Below are 17,155 nucleotides of genomic sequence, written 5' to 3'. Positions count from 1 at the left end.
GATACCATTGCCCTGCGGGGTGTTGCGACTTTTTCCGAGTTTCGATAACGAGGAAAGTATCTCGTCTGAGGGGAGACGTAGCCCACTTGGACTCTGGCCAACCCTTACATGCGGGATAGATGATGCTCTAGCATGAGCCCTGCCGCTGTGTTGTGGGCGTCATCAAACTCGATTCGCAACTGCACTACGTGCAAGGAACATGACAGCTGACGACTTGCTGCTGGGGAGCTATTTCCATACACTCGTACAATATTACCGGCTTTCTGGTGTGTTGATGGGCCAGGTGGCTAAAAGCGGGAAGTAGAAGGAAATTAGGAAATACTTGTTTGTAAGGAAAAGCTCCGAGGCCGGGACAGAGTAAAAAAAGGGCACAGCACTAAATATACCTTTGAAGTTCTCGTTGCCGTATTGCTTTTGGGTCGACGCTTTCTTCTTTTTCGGACGATTTCAATTCATTCGTAATAGAACTGCTGATGGGAGCTGCTTCATCGAGCTAGACTATCCCCCGAGGCTGGATCCTGGCTTTCTTCTCGGACTGCAGAAAGGTCCATCCCGACGTGCGGATGGCTGTGATAGTAGAGAAGTCGGGGAAGCCGGCGGGTTAGAGGGAGACGTGCAGGACGATGGGGTAGTTCGCCAGTTTGTAGAGGTGGGAGATGGCCGGCAGGAGGACGGAAGATGAATTCGTGACGATGACGAGTTTGCCGGCGCGCGACGGCGCGAAGACGGAGAGGAGCGGATCGGTATTGTGCCTGACGAGTAGATGTGAAAGAAAGAAAGAAAAAGGAATTGAGGCCGAGACAGAAATCGAAAAGGAGGGGGGCCTTTTACACACCAAGTGAGACTACCAAGGTATTGATTCCAACCTTTATGGCCTTCGGTCGGCTGGCCTTGTCGTAACGAGGGGCCTGAACGCTGGGCCATGGGCTGGCTGTAAGGCCTTGGGCTGGCTGGGCCATGCGCATGAATTCGATTGAGTCTGCAAAGCCTTAATCGGCTGGCTTCGTGGGATTTCTTTCGGCTTGACCACGTGTGGGCTCGCCTTGAGGCCTTCAGACAGCGGGTTTCACGAACCGTCAATCGGCTGGGCCACGAAGCCCTCGATCGGCCCGCTTCGTGGGCATCCGGCACACAGAAAGGCTGGCCGGGCTCTACAGACATAGATCATTTAACCTGCGCCTCTGAGCATATTTTCATTCTGGGAGTAATCAACATTGACGCGCCTGAAAGCCTGGAGGCCAAGGGCTAAAAACGAAAGAGATCGAAGGTTGGGCGTGAAAAGGTCTGTTATTTCGATGTGGGTGTGACCAACTTCTTTGGCGACGGAGGCCCGCAAGGTCCGCAAGGCGATCATCTATCCGCAAGCCTGAGCTATCTCTGCCTGCAGAATGAACTTTATTCAGGTCACACCCTAGGGTAGAATTATCTGCTAGTGTTAAAGAACAAGCCGACGGGATCTCACCGTCTAAAACGGGATTTCATCGGTTATACTATGGCTTGCTCCGTCTGTTTTAAGGAACAGTGCCCACCGCTTTAGGTTGGCGAAGCCATCGTGAAAAAGGCCGCCTCAGCTCTATCTAGAGGATACTCCGATCCGTTTTTCTCGACCGGTTCAACCACCCAACAGATGCTTATACTTCTCATCTCAGGACAAGGCAGTACTTCCCAATCTGAATTAAAGAAGGTAGCAACGAGGCATGGTCCGTCCACATCGAAAACTGATATGAGCTGCTGCGTCCGAGCTTCCTCTTTCTCTGGCGCGAAGAGGTCTCGCTTCACAACTTGCCCGAACGAACCAAGCCATACCAGATAGGACGAACCTGGTTTGGTGATCCTCGAGGATCTTGAAATTTCCCTCTAGACCACTGCTGTAGAGCGTAGCCAACATCCATGAAAGAAGTTGCCACTTGATAATGGTGTCTCGCATCTTGTCACCATCCTGCTAATCTGATCCTCCCACTGACTCCCGGCGCAGTCTCCCCCCTTCCAACGGGGCATTGGGGGCACGGTTGTACCTGCCGACGAAAAGAACCCCCCTCTGCACGATTCGGTCCACGGTCCAGGCTTGGTAGTAGCCGCCGCCACGATTCTTGTCCAGCTGAAGCGTTCTGAAAGGGGTCGCCTGAACGGCCGGATGATCAAAGAGCTGCTCACATACCAAGCCTGGCAAATTCATCTGGCGTTTGTCGACGACATCCGTGCAGATTGAGTGCCCGATACTGTCCGCAACACCGAGCGACTGGCGGGTTGAGAGGCCGTGGAGGTACCGCAAGATGGCGAAGAAGATTTCCGCCACGATTCTCTACATATCAGGTACTGCTTCTGCGCGGTGGGCGTCAAGGCAGACTTTGACCTGGATCCCCGTCGCATCAAGGCCTCCCCCAACGCCCGAGTCGGTAGCAATGGCACCGCGGTGGAATAATTCCCACTTTGCTTGGTTCATGACATGCTCTTTCGAGAGGTGTAGGGTAATGGGGGCCGTTTCGCTTAACGAATTCGTCATTTGATTCCTCCTTTTGCCGCTCCATGATCGTGTGCAAGCACTTCATGCTGTGCCACCTTTCAGCAGCGTCAGGGCCGAGACCGCGTTCACCTTTTGACGGCCGCCGTAGACTTTGCCTCCGTACGCGTGGATCCCGGCCGCATGCTGGCGCACTATGATCTTTGGATGAAGGGACTCCGCTGCGGAGAGAACCGGGATGGTGTCGTCGGTGCTGGTGCGCACCAGAGCCTGTCTGATGAGCTGGATACGTTGTTCCAGCAGCGACTTGCCGGTTTGGACCAGGGCTTGGAGGCGGTCGACAGGAATGCAGATGATCTCCGATTGTAGTGTCCGCTTCTCTGGATCCAAAGGATGTCGAGGAATTGACCCTGTCTTCTGATTGGCGCGGAACTTGGATGTATAAACAATGCAGGGGCCCCTTCGGAAGACTAGAACCAGGCCGTCGCCGACGCTGACTGCTTCTTGAATAACCCATGCCCGCGTGTGCCATTTGTCTGGCTGAACCATGTATAAGAAATCCAATGGATATTCGAACAGCCGCGGACGGAAGCTCGTGAAACGCAGTTCTTCAGTACTGCGGTCTATCGAAAACTTAGTCGCATTACCTACATACCTAGCCGCGGGTATGCCTCATCTTCCTCTGAGCCATCTTCTTTCGGTTGCGAGAGGCATTCTTGGTCGATCCAAATTATACGGAGGCCGACGGAATTAGCAAAGTCCACTGCACGGTCGAGGACAGCATCGAGTGCGCGAGGATGGTCGTTGCTTGCCGTTCAGATCGAGCTCGAACCTGCGACTCTATGATGGGAGACAATGGGTTTTCCATCCTCGTCTGAGACTTGCTCGGGCCAGCAGTACATCCGTACGATACTGCGACGTAATTGAACGCATACATTGAAAAACTTGGGATGCTTGGTGATGAGATGCGGAAACTCGTCCGTCGGGTTGAAAAGGCGGAAATTTCGTGTTCTCTTGTCGTGGGGAAATGTGGACAGTTTCGAACAGATTCTGCATTCAAAGTTGTCTGCGTCGCCATCTGCCTGGGCGAGAGGGGTTTCAGAACTCGCCGCGATGGGTGCGTCGTCGGACTCCTCGTCGCTCATCAATGACGTACGGATAGCTGCTTAAAGCTCTGGATCATCCGTATTTTCGTCTTTTTGAGGTTCTTCGAATGCCATAGATGGGACGGCACTCGAGTCCGGTTGCTTTAGGGACGCAAGGATTGCTTGCTAGAGTATGGCATCTTCGTCGCCGTCTGGAAGGCTCCGCGGTAGAGCGGATGGAAACAGGCTCGGGAATTTTCGGCCTGGGCATGGGAGAATGCTCAGGTACCACGGTGTCCTTGCTGCTTTGCCCTGCCTCCGAGTCAACCTCCTCCTTGTCGACGGTGTCGTCGTATACCAGGAACTTGATATCCCGATAAGCCCACGTTCGTGCCTTGACGCGGTGCAATTGAAACCTCCAAAGGCCTTGGACATTTTCGAGGTCTTCAGGCCCGATAGACGACATGATATGACCCGTATCGTCTTGCATGATGTCTGGCAGCAATAAAGTCGGAGATGTTTATGTCTCGCGGGTCGTTTTTGAACAGTGTTGTAGTCGGCTGATTGAGGCGAAAGAAAAGGGAGCGTACTCCTGAAGAGCCGTGGTGCAAACGTTCAGGATCATAACTGGATTTGCGACCTATCAGTGATACGCACGTGCGACCAGCCAAGTACAATACCTCTTGAATCAATAATAGATGGCCTGTCATCACGACCCAGCCTGGCTGCCTCTCGTACACGTGGCTGCCTCCCCAGAATGCCTTGCAACCTGCTTTGCAGACCTCCGCTGATGTGTCTCCGGTTGACGGTTACACGATGCAGACTTGGGGTTTGCCATTGATGATCGGAGTTTACCTTCCCATGTTTTCTGCGCAACGTCTAGTTGCCCAACGACTGCTTCGCTACGTGAAAGGCTTCAGCGCCCAGTGGAAGCCTGGTGTCATCTTTCGTTGAGCGAGGTAACGTAGATCTGTCCCTCCATTGTGGCAGTCAGCATCGCATCGAGACACGTGTGCTGTACACAGAGTAGGGGGGGTGGAGGTGGTGTGCCAGCGCTTAGCTGGGTTGTTAGTAGAAAGAGGAGAAAGTGCAGAATGTGCCGCGTGAAGGTGTCCCATAATCGTTCCTCGCCCTCGCCAACGTACCTTACTTATGCGCTTCCCAAGTCTGACAGAGCTCTGCTACGAGCCTTGGAGAGAACGGGGTGGCAAAGAAACACAATCTGATCAATGTAAGTAATTGATTGTAGTAGCGGACACAATCTGACCCTGTGACACTGCTAACCGACCCCCCGATCTTGAACATAGACAACCAGACAATGCTCGAATCGCTCGCCGAGATAGACCTATCAAAGCTCACAACTTTGGAAATTTCAACTAGTCATACCCGGGAAGCGTATACGACTGCACCGCCAATGGCTCAGGGTGCCGAATCTAGCCATAAGCCACAAACTCGCAACTCAGTCTCATTAATGAAAGACGCCAGCTACTTCCAGCAGGCAAGCAAAGGTTCACACTCACAGTGGGAAAACCTCACGCGTCTAGCGCTGACATCGAGTGTTCTCACGGCTGACGCGCACGCCGCGGCCATCGACGACATGCTACGAGACGCCGCGGCCGCCGCACTCAAGACGCCAAAGCTCGAGACGGTGGAGTTGTAGAAAGGTAGAGAGCGCGTGGTGATGCTGTTCCAGTCCCAGAGAGCGCGGGACGAGCAATCGGCCATCATCACGGTACAAGGGACGTTTGAGGTCATCAGGCCTGTCTCGCTGCGTGAGATCCTCAACGAGCATGAGCTTCGAGCCGGACCGACGAATTGAAAGAAGTCATGAACGGGGCCATGGCTGAGGTCGGGCTCTCCTAGAGTTACAACGACGAATATGCCGCAAACATCAATGGCAAACATTGACAGGAACAAGCGTGGACGACATGGATGGTACCCTTGACAACAGGGAAAGTAGAGGTCGTTAGGAATGTACAACGAGTCGCCCCTCCTTTGACGACTGTGGAGTCGGGGAGGATAAAGGTCTGATTTCATAGAGGTAAACTCTTAAGCCAGACTCCGTGCTTTGCTGATGCCTATAATCAATTATTGCTTCGCTCATCAAGAGCGCGGGATTCTGCCTTGCGCGAGAGAACAACCACCGCAAAAAACCAAATTTCTCCCGCAAGAGTCTGTAAAGCAAATGCGCAGTGAAAACCCCCCTTTTGCTGATCAACCAAACATGGCAGGAAACATCTCCCTACCGAATCGAGCCTCCGCGACTCGATTTAGTACCTGTACACTGGTTCCTTCTTCTTGGAACTATTCGGAGTTGATTCGTAAAGGTCATCATCTGAGTCTTCGCGCAGTGTCCCTTGCCGGTTCCTGAGATCGACAGTGTGGATCGGATTGCCGCTGAGTGGTCCGGGCGTAGTGGCCTCATCGGCGCCGTGCATTGCGACCTTGCCCAAAGCACTGTCTTGCCTTCCAAGGTAGCTCGGAGTGGGATTGAAACCTGGATGGAAGGGCTCATGAGCCAGACGTGGCTCTTCACCAGGCAGTTCCACTGCACCCCCGGATCCTCCGGGTCGGCTCGATGAAGAGTAGTGGTTCTCTGGCTGGGGATCCTTAAAGGGGTCCTCGGCCCCGTGTTGCGGTTGAGCTTTCGGGGGCGGTCCCGGGGGCGGCGCGAAGGATTCCGATGCCTTGCCCTTTCCGCTTCCTTCAGATGGCCTCGTCGGAAGAACAGGGACTGGAGTCGAGCTAGAAGATGACGACTGCGCCTGCGCCTGCGCCCACTCTTGGGTCCGACTAGCTTGCTGAGTCTCGGTTGTTTGAGCACTCACGGGGCTGGTGTTGTCTGACCGTGGGTCGATTCCAAGCTGCTTTCGAGCACCGAGAACGGCTCTCTGATGCTGATTGAGTGCCGACTGAAGTTGCTCGTTCGTATCGATCAGGTGCTCCATTGTCTCGTTGTCGGGAGACGGGTTTTCGGCCGTCATGTACATTTGTATGCTTCTGGAGGCGCTCTGGCATCTGTCCGCGAACTCCTTGATCAGGTCATTGTCGATCACCTCCTGAGGAGGAGTGTTGACGACGACTTGGGAGAGTAGTTTCGCAGATGTCCTCGCCTCTTCCAATCTGCTCGCAAGCTCAGCGGGTGTAGGCAAGTTTCGATTGGTGTGATTCCTGGCAAAGTAGTTCTGCGAATGGGGATTAAATGGCGGCGCATTCATAGTTCGAGGATCGGGACCCGCCACGGATTGTCTGGGGTTCTGGCGAGGTATGTCAGTTCGGTCAGGACGGATTGGAGTGGTTTTTTTTAGATGCACTTACGCCATATTGCTTGTAGCTCCGTTCCTTCTCCTTCTTCCACATGGAGATCAGCTCGCCTAGACCTTGATCGTCAAACTTGGTGGCCTCGAAGGTGTCCAACGTCTCAGATAACATTTGTCTGACACTGGGATCGTGCGTAGTCCGGTATAGTTCCTTGACGGTATCGGCGAACTTCTTGTCCATATTCCGGGTGAACGTGGGGCCGGGATTGTCGGTAAGGATGCGGATTAGCATGATGGCATTGTACTGCCACGAGGCTTTGGCGTGGTTGTCCTTGGCTAGGTATTTCCGGATGATGCGGGCGCATTCGGCGGCGGCGGCCGGGGAAGACTCAGCGGCATCGACGATGGGCGGGAGATAGAGGACTTCATCGCCCTACGACATCGTGTTAGCATGCAGCTCTAAGCAACCACGGATACCGCCACTGAGTATGTACCTGAGCATTGGGGCCTCCAGATTCGCAGAATTGTTTCTGAGCAGTAGGTCAGCGATGGCTGTCGGCGTAAAGGAAGGCCGGATCTTGCATACCACGCCACGAGCAGCTGTAGCCTCGGGCGTCTCGTTCTGCGGATCTGTCGACGCCGACACTTGGCTGGATCCACTGAAGTCTTGCGGAGGGAGAGACATCGATCAGTACGTCCTTCGCGATCACCCTACAGAGGGTCGAAGTGGTTGGATGCACGGCGATTCCCTACTCACTGTTTGTTGTTCGCTTCTTGAGCGTACTCATCATCCGATTCACACTGAGCCCCTTCATGGCCTTCATCTTTGCGGTCGCGGAACCGGCGGGCGTAGGAACACTGAGCCGCGAGGGAACAGGAGACTTGCGTCGGAAGAACGGATCTAGGGGTTCTTGGACGGACAAAGGGGGAAGCGTCCGGAATCGAAGCGGAGAGGTCGGACGGTCGAGAGAGACGTCAATATAACTAATGTCGATCAGCCGGAAGCTGTCGCAACGCGGCCGGGAACAACTGAAGTGAATGGATGATGGCGGATTGTCTGTGGGAAAGGGTTAAGGTTCGGTGAATGGAATGACAGCAATGCGGGAAGCTGTGCGCGTGTATTGGGGGCGTGGGTGGCAGGCAGCGGTAAGAGTTTGGAAGAAATAGGTACGGATACGCAGGGCGTGGTCCAGTTGAGCTGCAGCCTGGAAGTGACGCTCGGAGGTGAGGGTAAGGCAAGGTCGGACGGGCCAGACGAACTGGGGGGTTATTTTAAATTAAACCTCAGCCCGGCGTCCCGCGCTGGTCCACCGTCCACGGGGTCCTTTTAAGCGTGTGCTATAGTGCGGTGTCTGGTCTGTTGGACCGTTGGAGAAGTTTTGGCGGGGTGGATGCGATGCAGTGTGCAGCGTCTCGGCGTGAGAGGAGGGAGAGACGGCGGCGCCTGGCAAGGGTTCGGGCTGAGTGGGCTTGTCTGCGCCTCTCCGAGTGCGTGGTGCGAGGAGAGTGACTGACGGCGGTACGGAGTAGTGGTCACGCAGCGGCGGTGGTAGTCTTTGGTCTTGCCGGTGGCTTTGAATATCTTGATATTCCGTAGGTAGCGCTTCTGAGATCTATCTCGTGGAGGATGGTGCAAATGAGTGTGGCTAGTCGTCAACTTGTTTTCGGGCTCGAGCAGATGCTTCGTCTGGTGAGTGGTGTCCAAGGAACCCGTAAGAAACAATAATGGGCGCGCAGGCAGATGTCAGTGTTTCTGGCAAACGATTAGAGACCTTTGCGCTGTTGTTGTTGGTTGGAACGAGCCACATGTATTGAATGCTTCAGACCAAGATGTGTGTGTGACGGATGGGAGGAAAGGAAAGAGTTTTCCGTCAGCTCGTCGTCTTGGGCTGATGAAGGCATGCTCGTCGCACCTTTTGCTGCGGCGAGTTGTTCAGACTAGGTACGGCGTAGCGGCGTCGAGTCTCGAGCAGGCATGACGACGACTTGGATAGCAAAAAGTCATGCGCCAGAGGTCCAGAGAAGGCGGCAACGCCTGGGGAGACCTTGCACCGATCACCGGTACGTATCTCGCATTTCAGAGGCGGGGGACCTGGAAACGACGCCGGCCAACCAAATATCGGCTCGGGTCTTTTTCCCAATCCTCATCGACTCTCATCCTCGGACCCAAGGGCCAAGACTGCCATGCGTCTCTCTCCTCCAGATGGGCCATTTTCTACAACTATGCGTTCGTACCTCACACAGTCACTTACCCAAGAAGACTTGCAAGACTTGAGTATACCAAAATGGCTACCGTGGCTAGCATCGACATGCCCCAGACCATATTGCGCGTCATGCTTTGCTAGAATGTTTACCTTTCATTCTTTGGTTTGGTTCTACTTTATCTGGAGAAGACTACCACACACCACGTCAAAAATTGGGGGTCGCATTAACTAGAGACAACCCCCGTTTTGACGTATGCGGGCGGGTACGGTGGTCCAGGTCCAGCTACCGGTCCATTCATGCCATATTTCAGGGTCTTCCTCGGTGATCGGACGGCAATCTGCTCCTTCAGCAATAGCACCTCGTATTTAAAAAAAAAAAAAAAAAAAAAAAAAAAAAAAACACCGAGTTGAGCAAACTTGGATCCTTTATCTATCTATGCATCATGATTACTATAATCGACCTTTTCCATCTGCCGCCGTCTTCTTCGCAGCCAATGTACTTCAACTGCATACTCACGGCCCCGCAGCCAAGTGTAGGTCTGCACCGTCCTACTGCACAGCCTCACTCATCCACGCAAGCAGCACAACACCCTCAACACTTACGTGTAAGGGCGAACAGCGCCACATGACCAGCTGCATCACGTATCGAGTACACACTTTGAGCCTCGTCCGGTGGGGCACTCCCAAGACACCAGACATCAAAGGCCACGCAAATCATACCCTCTTAGACTAAACCCCCCGCGACGCTACATCATCAGGTTGCCTCCCTCGCGAACGTTGTCGTCCGTTTTGAATCTCACGGCCTTGTCTGTCGGCTATCTTACCTTGGACAGACGGCTCCCGCGGCCAGCGTTCGGCGACAATGCCTTACACTCTAAAGTACTTGCTGAAAAGAAAGTTTCCACAATCCCGATATGGTTGGAATAGTTGTCATTCGCTGCCCGGTTGCTGCGCGCACAAGATGGCGCGGTTTTCTACTAATGCTTGTCTATCTCGTGTCATCTTACACTTGCTTGAATAGATGCCTCAGGTGTATCTGCTCCGTTCAAGACGAGTATTCTTCACCGTTGTCAGACTCGCCGTCTACTGAGACCTCCTCCACAATCAAGTTGCCTGACCGCCCAATCTTCTGTCCTATCGTCTCCTCCTTGCTGGGTTCATACACGACCCGGGGCATGACAGACGTAATGCGGAACTGATACTCGTGCTCGTACCCCTCGGGCTTGACTGCGGCCTTCTCTGCCGGTTCCTCTGATGCCGTTAACATATCATAACACTCCACGAAAGCATATAGCGTTTCCATCGTGTTGTCGTTCCGGAATCGGCGCACAATCCTTCCGGCACCGGACGACTCGGGCATTTTCAGCGCAATCCGTACCACGTCCTTATTGCTCGCTGGTGGCTCGTCCTCCATCGTCGTCGCCCGCCAGCGCTTCCACTTCTCGCAATGCTCCTCGCGCCTTGCCGCAGCCTCGGCATCCTCCTCAGCTTTGCGCGCAGCTTCTGCCGCCGCCTTCTCCGCCTCCCGCCGCTGTCGTGCTCTCTCCCTGTCCTTGGCCAGCGATCGCTCGTATGCAGTATCTTGCTCGGTCCTCAGGCTGCGCGCCACCTCTTGCGCTGACCTCTCTGCTCGAACGCCTGCTAAATCTGGTGCGTATTTGTTGATGGCGGTCTGTACCTCTGAAAGATACGCAGCAGCCGGCATCGGGCCAGCCAGCCGCTTGATGATGCTCATTCTGGTACTCCCTTCCTTCGGTGTGAGGCACACGATCGCTGAGAATGGATACTTTGTGCAGTTGTATTCTTGGGCAACCTGGTACGCTTCCGAGTCCAGGATATTACCGCCCCACAGAATGACATTGTTCGCCGGATCGTTGATGAAGCTGACAACATCCGGGTTCAATAGAGTTTCCTTCGTGAATGATTCGGTATCGTCGTGTTCCGGTGACATAAGGACGACAAGTAAGAATTTGAGTTCCTTCTTGGCCAGGTCTTGTGCCTGAGCGATCCCGCCCTCGAACCACGGCAGTTCCGTGTTGCCATACTCTTCTTCGAATTCGCGCTTGAAACGCGCGGCCGTGTCTCTGGGCATCAGCATCCGGCGCCCGTTGGTACTCCGCAGCCCATTTCCTGCTCCGCTTGTGATAGTTCGTGGCCGGATCTGTCGGGGAAGAAAGCTGAGGAGGTAGAAGACGGTCCGGAACATCTTGGATGCAATGCTGTAACCGATACTGAAGGGCGCCAAAAGTAGCCCGATGAGAAATGGCGGCCGGTGGACTCTGTTCGATTGAGGAACGATTCGCGGCGCTGGGTCAGGTCGATCTCTCCGAAGCGCCGGTGGACGGCCGGCCGAGGCAAGCAGACTCTCTTGGAGGTTCTCGTGCCGCGCTTCTGTCCGAGGAATGTCCTGTGCCAATGCCTCTGCGACAGGATCAGGTCCCTCACCGTCGAAGAACTTGGCGATGGCGATCTGTACTCAGACTGGTCAGCATAGTTCGCAAGCCGGCCAACACCGTGATGCAAAGTTTACCTGAACGTTCCATTGCGATCGCTGCAATAGCGGTATCGCATCCTTGAGCTCTTGATTTGTAACACTTGTGTATTGCTGCAGGGACTCTTGCTGACTTGCAGACAGCTGCCCTAAGTCCACGTCTCCGCTCTCCGCCATGTTCTCGGCTGCTGCTGTAAACAAAAGTCGATATTGGCGACTATTTCAAAGTGAATTCAGTGGTCCATGGAGTAGGCGGTTGGGAAGGTTGACAGGTGTAAGTTGCGGAAGGAATTAAACCTCGGGCGGAGGTGGGCTGGTTATGGCTAAGAGCAACGTGGCTAAGCAAGGTAGCGGAGAACGACAACTGCGCAGTAGCTGCGGTGACCTGCCGACGTCGTGATCAAAAGCCGGAACTTGAATGCTTTGACAGTTGGTTCCGCGGGGGAGACAGTGGGACAGCGTGAAGAGACAAAGGAGCGGCCTTGGCCTCTGATGTAGCTTGTCGGCGAGAGGCTGGATGCGTTAACAAGTGACGGGTGTCTGAGATGCTCCGCTAGTCGCAGCTGATTACCGAGCGTCTTGCCCGGTGACGACACTTGTCCGTGTCGGAGGTCGGACGTGCAAGGGCTTGGCAAGGTACCTTAGCTGGGCCTTGGAGGGATCCGTACACGAGGTAAGTAGGTACGGTACTGCCGGCGCCTGCGCGACGAATCATGTTCACGACGCCACAAAAAGTTTACCTCATCGCTTATCAGGACACATGGTCACAACATCTACGGATACCTACCTACCCAAAGAGGGGAGACTTGTCGGATAGGTGCATATATTCGCCATAAAATAAAGACCCCGCCGGTTGCAACTCGTGGCCATTTTGCGCTAGGTCTTCCCCCTGCTGTTAAAACCATACTTTCATTCTGGAGTTTTCGGAAACCCCCAGAGACTTCTTCACTAGGGAAAAGTAGAAAATGAAGAAGATCCCCAAAGACCTGTTTTCTACTTTCTATCGATGCAAGGCAGTCCGACTGCCGTTATTTACCTTGAGTACACAGTAGACCGAGCTTGGATTCAATATTATGAGATGATCTGAATGAGCGTTATTGTCGGATGGACCGAATCATGGCATGCTTTATGCGCTTAGCGAAGACCAGTCCAATCCGGGTGTTATTGTCGCTCGGCTATTGTGAAAATGACATACCCTCATGTCAAAGTCCAACGCGAGTTATCACGTAGGTACGCGCGTATGTGGGCTACCATTACTATGTAGTAGTGCTAGAGCATTGACTTTTAGCGATTCTCATGTCGCAAGGGTGTGTCATCGTCTACCCCTCCCAAGTTGGCCCCAAGTTGGTGGACTCGGTTCGTTCAATTCTCACCCGTCGATTCTCCGGCTTCAGCACCGAGCGCCCAACCTCCGCTCGCACCGCCAACTCCCGCTCCTGTGCTCTGTGTGCCAGGTTCTTTCCTGCCGCGCGGTAGCAAATCTGACCTCACTGTCTTCTCACCTACACCACTACTGGACCGCACCGCCGCCGTCGCCGCCGCTGTCGCCGGTTCTTTTTTTTCTATCCTTCCTACCTTAGTCCCCTCCAGCCTGTCCTGCGCTGGGCTGCATACGCATCCTCCACGTTAAGTACGGCGCGCGCATACTTGTGTCCTGCCTCGCCTTACTATCTACCTTATTCTGACATCCTCCGTCACTCGCCGCCAAATTAATTCTCGGTCAACCTCACCCTGCATCGTGTCCATGACCGAGACACCTACCCCACCAAACGTGTTCGAGCCATGGGAAATGTCTGCAAGGATCAAGTGCGTCTGCCCAAAAATGTCCCCCTCCCCAGTCCGGCTTCGCGCCAGGCCCCACGCGAGCTCTAGTCCTTCTTCTCTGCCCGCCTTTGTCTTCTCTCCACCCCGCTCAGACAGCCCAGTCCTGAATCCCCCCCGTCCACACCCAGCGCGCGCGCGTCCAAACCATGAAAACGACCTCGACGACAATTCGATCATGGGCTTTGGATTTGGCTGACTCTGTGCAGACGTCGTAACGTCGACCAAGGGGGCGAAACTTTCTTCCACCCAACCTACTGATCATGGCCACCTCGCGATACCCCCAGTCCGACCTCCGTCGACAAGTTGGGTCGCCGAAGCCCAAAACCCGAGGCGAGTCAACGCGCATACCGCTTTTCCGAACACATTGCTGCCACAGGATAGCTAACGCCTTGTCAATTGGCTTAGAAAACAAAGACACATTATGCCGAAACGTACTGATATACGGACACTGCCGATACGAGAACACTGGTTGCGCCTTCAACCATGACCAGAATCGATCCAACTCGGTCCAGAATAGTCCCGGAGGACAGAGCAACCAGTCTGAATTGTAGGTCATCGTCCAGATCCGTTTCGCTATCATGATCGACTTGCATGGTCGAACACCCCGTCCAAAGTGCTCGAGAAGTACCGGTGTCACCTATCAAAACCTCGAGATCTTCTTCGGGAGGACAAGAAAGCTCTTCGGTTGTAGAGGCCTCACTCAGCATGGGAATGGCGCCGCTACTAGACTCTGGCGATGCACGCCAGGAAAGCATTTTGGCGGCCTCCATACTCCGACGCCGAGGACCATGTCGCATAGAAAAAGAAATTGTACATTTCAAATCGCGATTCTGGATGAGATCACCCCAATCGGCTCGGGTCCATAATGCGATAGGTGGCGAGGCTTTCAGGGAACTCGGATGAGTTACTGTATAATCGGTAGCGATCAATCGCAGATATGTGAAATGGATTTTGGAGTACGCCGTCGAGGATGAGACGTAGACCACTGCTCGAGGAGCCTTAGCGACACCGGAAACCCCTCAAACTTGGACCATGGACCTATAGTGGTAGAGAGCTAACATTTGGATATTGATAGCGCGAGAAAGGCACTCAATGTCGACTCCCCATCATTCACACCCGCCGGTCTGCCCTCGGTGGCATCTCCGAATGCAAATGCGTTAGGGGGCTCTTCAAAGAAATCGACATTTTCCTCCCAGGCTGCCAGTGCAGCCGTTTTTACTCCTAGAGGAGCAGGCTGTATGTCCTGAGCCACGTCGTATCACGGACAGTCTCATCTAATACCTTTCCAGCTGCGACACCAGCCGCTGCTCCAGATGGCGAAGCTGCGTCCACAGCATTTAACCCCGCCACATTTCGCGAATTCACTCCATCGAACTTTGAGCTGAGTACTGGTGTGAGTAATATTGTGTCTCACAAAGTGTTGAAGATTAACATTGAATTAGATTACTGCCAATGGCTCAGCCTCCGATACAGGGCTCTCATTTGACCCCTTTACTATGCCCAATGTTGGCCAGACATTGCCGGCTACACCTTTCAACCCTTATGCCGATGATCCCACCGGCCTCGCTGGCTCAAGCGCCTACTTCCAACATCAGAATGCCTACACAGGACCCCTTCAACCAGTAAGAGGATACCTATCAAATGCAGTTCACGTCAAGGCTAAAGATTTTTAGCTTCAATACCACCTATATGCACCTGTTGGGCCGTATAGAGATGATTTGATGCCGTTTCAAAGGCAAATTCACGATTTCTTCTTGCCAGAGAAATTGCGCGAGGAGATGCAACGCAAGTCTGAGGCCTTGCAGCAGGTCATGCCCAGTAAGCGATGAAATGAGCCTCGGGTGCTACAAATGTCTAATACTGCCATAGACTCGACGCTACCTCCGTTAGACAACTACTACTCCCTTGTACCCCTTGACACCAGTCATCGGAAGAGCTCCAGCGTGTTTGGCTACACCACGTGGGTGTACAAGGCTACATCCTCGAAGAATGGGAAAACGTACTGCCTCAGACGGCTTGAGGGTATGCCATCCAGCGAAGTCTGTTCTCGACATCACTAACGCAGGACAGGTTACCGACTAACCAACGAGCAGGCCATTCGCTCCGTGAAAGAGTGGCGAAGGGTCAACAACGGCAACGTGGTGGCCATTCACGATGCCTTCACCACTCGAGCGTTTGGCGACAGTTCGCTATTCTTCGTACAGGACTACCACCCTCTCTCCAAGACACTCGCCGAGCTTCACTTTTCCCAACCGGCTTCCACCCACGGCACCCGCTTCAGCGCAAAGAATCCTATAACCGAAAGCGTCTTGTGGGGCTACATTTCCCAAATAGCCAATGCCTTGAAGGCCATCCACACTTTGAATCTGGCTGCAAGGTGTCTTGATATGAGCAAGGTCATTGTGACAGACAAGAATCGCATCAGGCTCAGTGCCTGCTCAATTCTGGACGTGGTCCAGTTCGACAGTCGTCGCCCAGTTCAGGAGCTACAGCAGGAGGACTTGATCCAATTTGGAAAACTCATATTATCATTGGCCACTAACACGCCGCCTAATCAGCTCACAAATCTCAAGGGGTCGATGGAACAGATGAGCAGGGTTTACTCGAAAGAAATTACTGATACTGTCTTGTGGCTTCTGACTCCCTCTCCTGCTGGTGCAACGCCCAAGGGAATCGAGGAGTTTGTACGGGGCATCGCGGTCCACATGGTTGCTACGCTTGATGCTAGCTTACAGGAAGCGGACGCCCTGAAGTCGGATTTATTCCGCGAACTGGAAAACGGCCGCCTAGTACGCTTAATGGCCAAGCTCGGTGCTGTTAACGAACGGCAGGAATTCGACGGCGACAGGGCGTGGTCAGAAAACGGCGAGCGATACATACTCAAGCTATTCCGTGATTATGTCTTTCATCAGGTCGACGCGAACGGAAATCCTGTGGTGGACATGGGCCACATTATTCGGTGCCTAAACAGGCTGGACGCTGGCAGTGACGACCGAATCTGTCTGACGAGTCGAGACGAGCAGACGAGCTTTGTCATCAGCTATAAGGAGTTGAAGAAGCAGCTCGGCAACGCTTTCGGGGAGCTCCTCAAGGCAGGGAAACAATCATCGAGCCGAGTGTTCCAAGGCAGCTCCCACTAGAAAGGGGAAGTTTGGGATTACCACGATGATGACAAGGATCAAGATAACGGTCACGAAAAGACGGGGAACGAGGCTTCAGCGTACTTGGATTACAATGCATTGGGCAGTTCCAACGACGCGAGGCGCCACTACCGAGCGTGATGACTACCCACGTTGGCTTAAGACGTTGGATTACGGATGGACGATTGAAACGGCGCGTGGGGCGGCGCGTTTGCGCGACGTGTTCATCTCTTGTCAAATTTGAGCGTATAGGAGCCATCGAATTGAACGACGGATTAGAGTAAGGAGAGCGAGGGGTCTCGCTGGCTATGGGATCACTCGCTCGAGAGGCGGTTAGATGGGGAACGACGCGGCAAGAACAGCAACGAAATAACTCTCTTTCATTCATATTTTCGTGCACGATGAAGATGAGGCAAGGGATGTGTGTGTGTGTGTGTGTGTGTGTGTGTGCGCAACGAACCCTGTGAACGCTGGTACAAAGCCCTGGTGTTGCCTTCCTGCTGTCGTTATGGTTTCCAGCGCCAGACTTTTCTGTCCCCCCCTTTTTCGAATTTCTAACTAGCGATTTGTGACATGCCGTCATCAATCATGTCCTCCTGCTGCTGCTGTATTCATTCAACCTTTAAATGACAAGGGTGTATTCCGATGTCCATACATCTATGCATTATGCTGCCAAGTCGCGCGTTGCCG

General features: G+C 53.7%; 5 protein-coding genes across 5 annotated transcripts; 2 read left to right on the top strand and 3 right to left on the bottom strand.

Moving 5' to 3' along the window:
• Positions 1-2,545: 2,545 nt before the first annotated feature.
• On the bottom strand, positions 2,546-4,036 carry CORC01_01370 (uncharacterized protein; the record flags this gene model as incomplete). Its single annotated transcript, XM_022613026.1, has 4 exons — positions 2,546-3,084; positions 3,117-3,224; positions 3,294-3,594; positions 3,836-4,036. The coding sequence occupies 4 exons, from the start codon at positions 4,034-4,036 to the stop codon at positions 2,546-2,548; spliced, it is 1,149 nt and encodes a 382-aa protein (XP_022480454.1).
• A 662-nt stretch (positions 4,037-4,698) lies between these two features.
• On the top strand, positions 4,699-5,206 carry CORC01_01369 (uncharacterized protein; the record flags this gene model as incomplete). Its single annotated transcript, XM_022613025.1, has 2 exons — positions 4,699-4,777; positions 4,854-5,206. The coding sequence occupies 2 exons, from the start codon at positions 4,699-4,701 to the stop codon at positions 5,204-5,206; spliced, it is 432 nt and encodes a 143-aa protein (XP_022480453.1).
• Positions 5,207-5,816: 610 nt separating this feature from the next.
• Positions 5,817-7,630, bottom strand: CORC01_01368 (GAT domain-containing protein; the record flags this gene model as incomplete). Its single annotated transcript, XM_022613024.1, has 5 exons — positions 5,817-6,803; positions 6,865-7,239; positions 7,301-7,336; positions 7,393-7,472; positions 7,564-7,630. The coding sequence occupies 5 exons, from the start codon at positions 7,628-7,630 to the stop codon at positions 5,817-5,819; spliced, it is 1,545 nt and encodes a 514-aa protein (XP_022480452.1).
• Positions 7,631-10,055: 2,425 nt separating this feature from the next.
• On the bottom strand, positions 10,056-11,678 carry CORC01_01367 (UBX domain-containing protein; the record flags this gene model as incomplete). The annotated part of the gene is made up of 2 exons (XM_022613023.1): positions 10,056-11,480; positions 11,541-11,678. 2 exons carry the CDS (start codon positions 11,676-11,678, stop codon positions 10,056-10,058), a joined length of 1,563 nt encoding a protein of 520 aa, XP_022480451.1.
• Positions 11,679-13,585: 1,907 nt separating this feature from the next.
• On the top strand, positions 13,586-16,465 carry CORC01_01366 (uncharacterized protein; the record flags this gene model as incomplete). Its single annotated transcript, XM_022613022.1, has 7 exons — positions 13,586-13,872; positions 14,401-14,561; positions 14,615-14,718; positions 14,768-14,947; positions 14,999-15,143; positions 15,195-15,347; positions 15,396-16,465. The coding sequence occupies 7 exons, from the start codon at positions 13,586-13,588 to the stop codon at positions 16,463-16,465; spliced, it is 2,100 nt and encodes a 699-aa protein (XP_022480450.1).
• Positions 16,466-17,155: the final 690 nt, after the last annotated feature.

The sequence above is a fragment of the Colletotrichum orchidophilum genome (assembly GCF_001831195.1).
Source record: "Colletotrichum orchidophilum strain IMI 309357 chromosome Unknown Scaffold_7.1, whole genome shotgun sequence".
NCBI classification, from domain to species: Eukaryota; Fungi; Ascomycota; class Sordariomycetes; order Glomerellales; family Glomerellaceae; genus Colletotrichum; species Colletotrichum orchidophilum.
The sequence above is the reverse complement of the archived record's forward strand: the minus strand, read 5'-3'. Positions and strand labels throughout refer to the sequence as shown.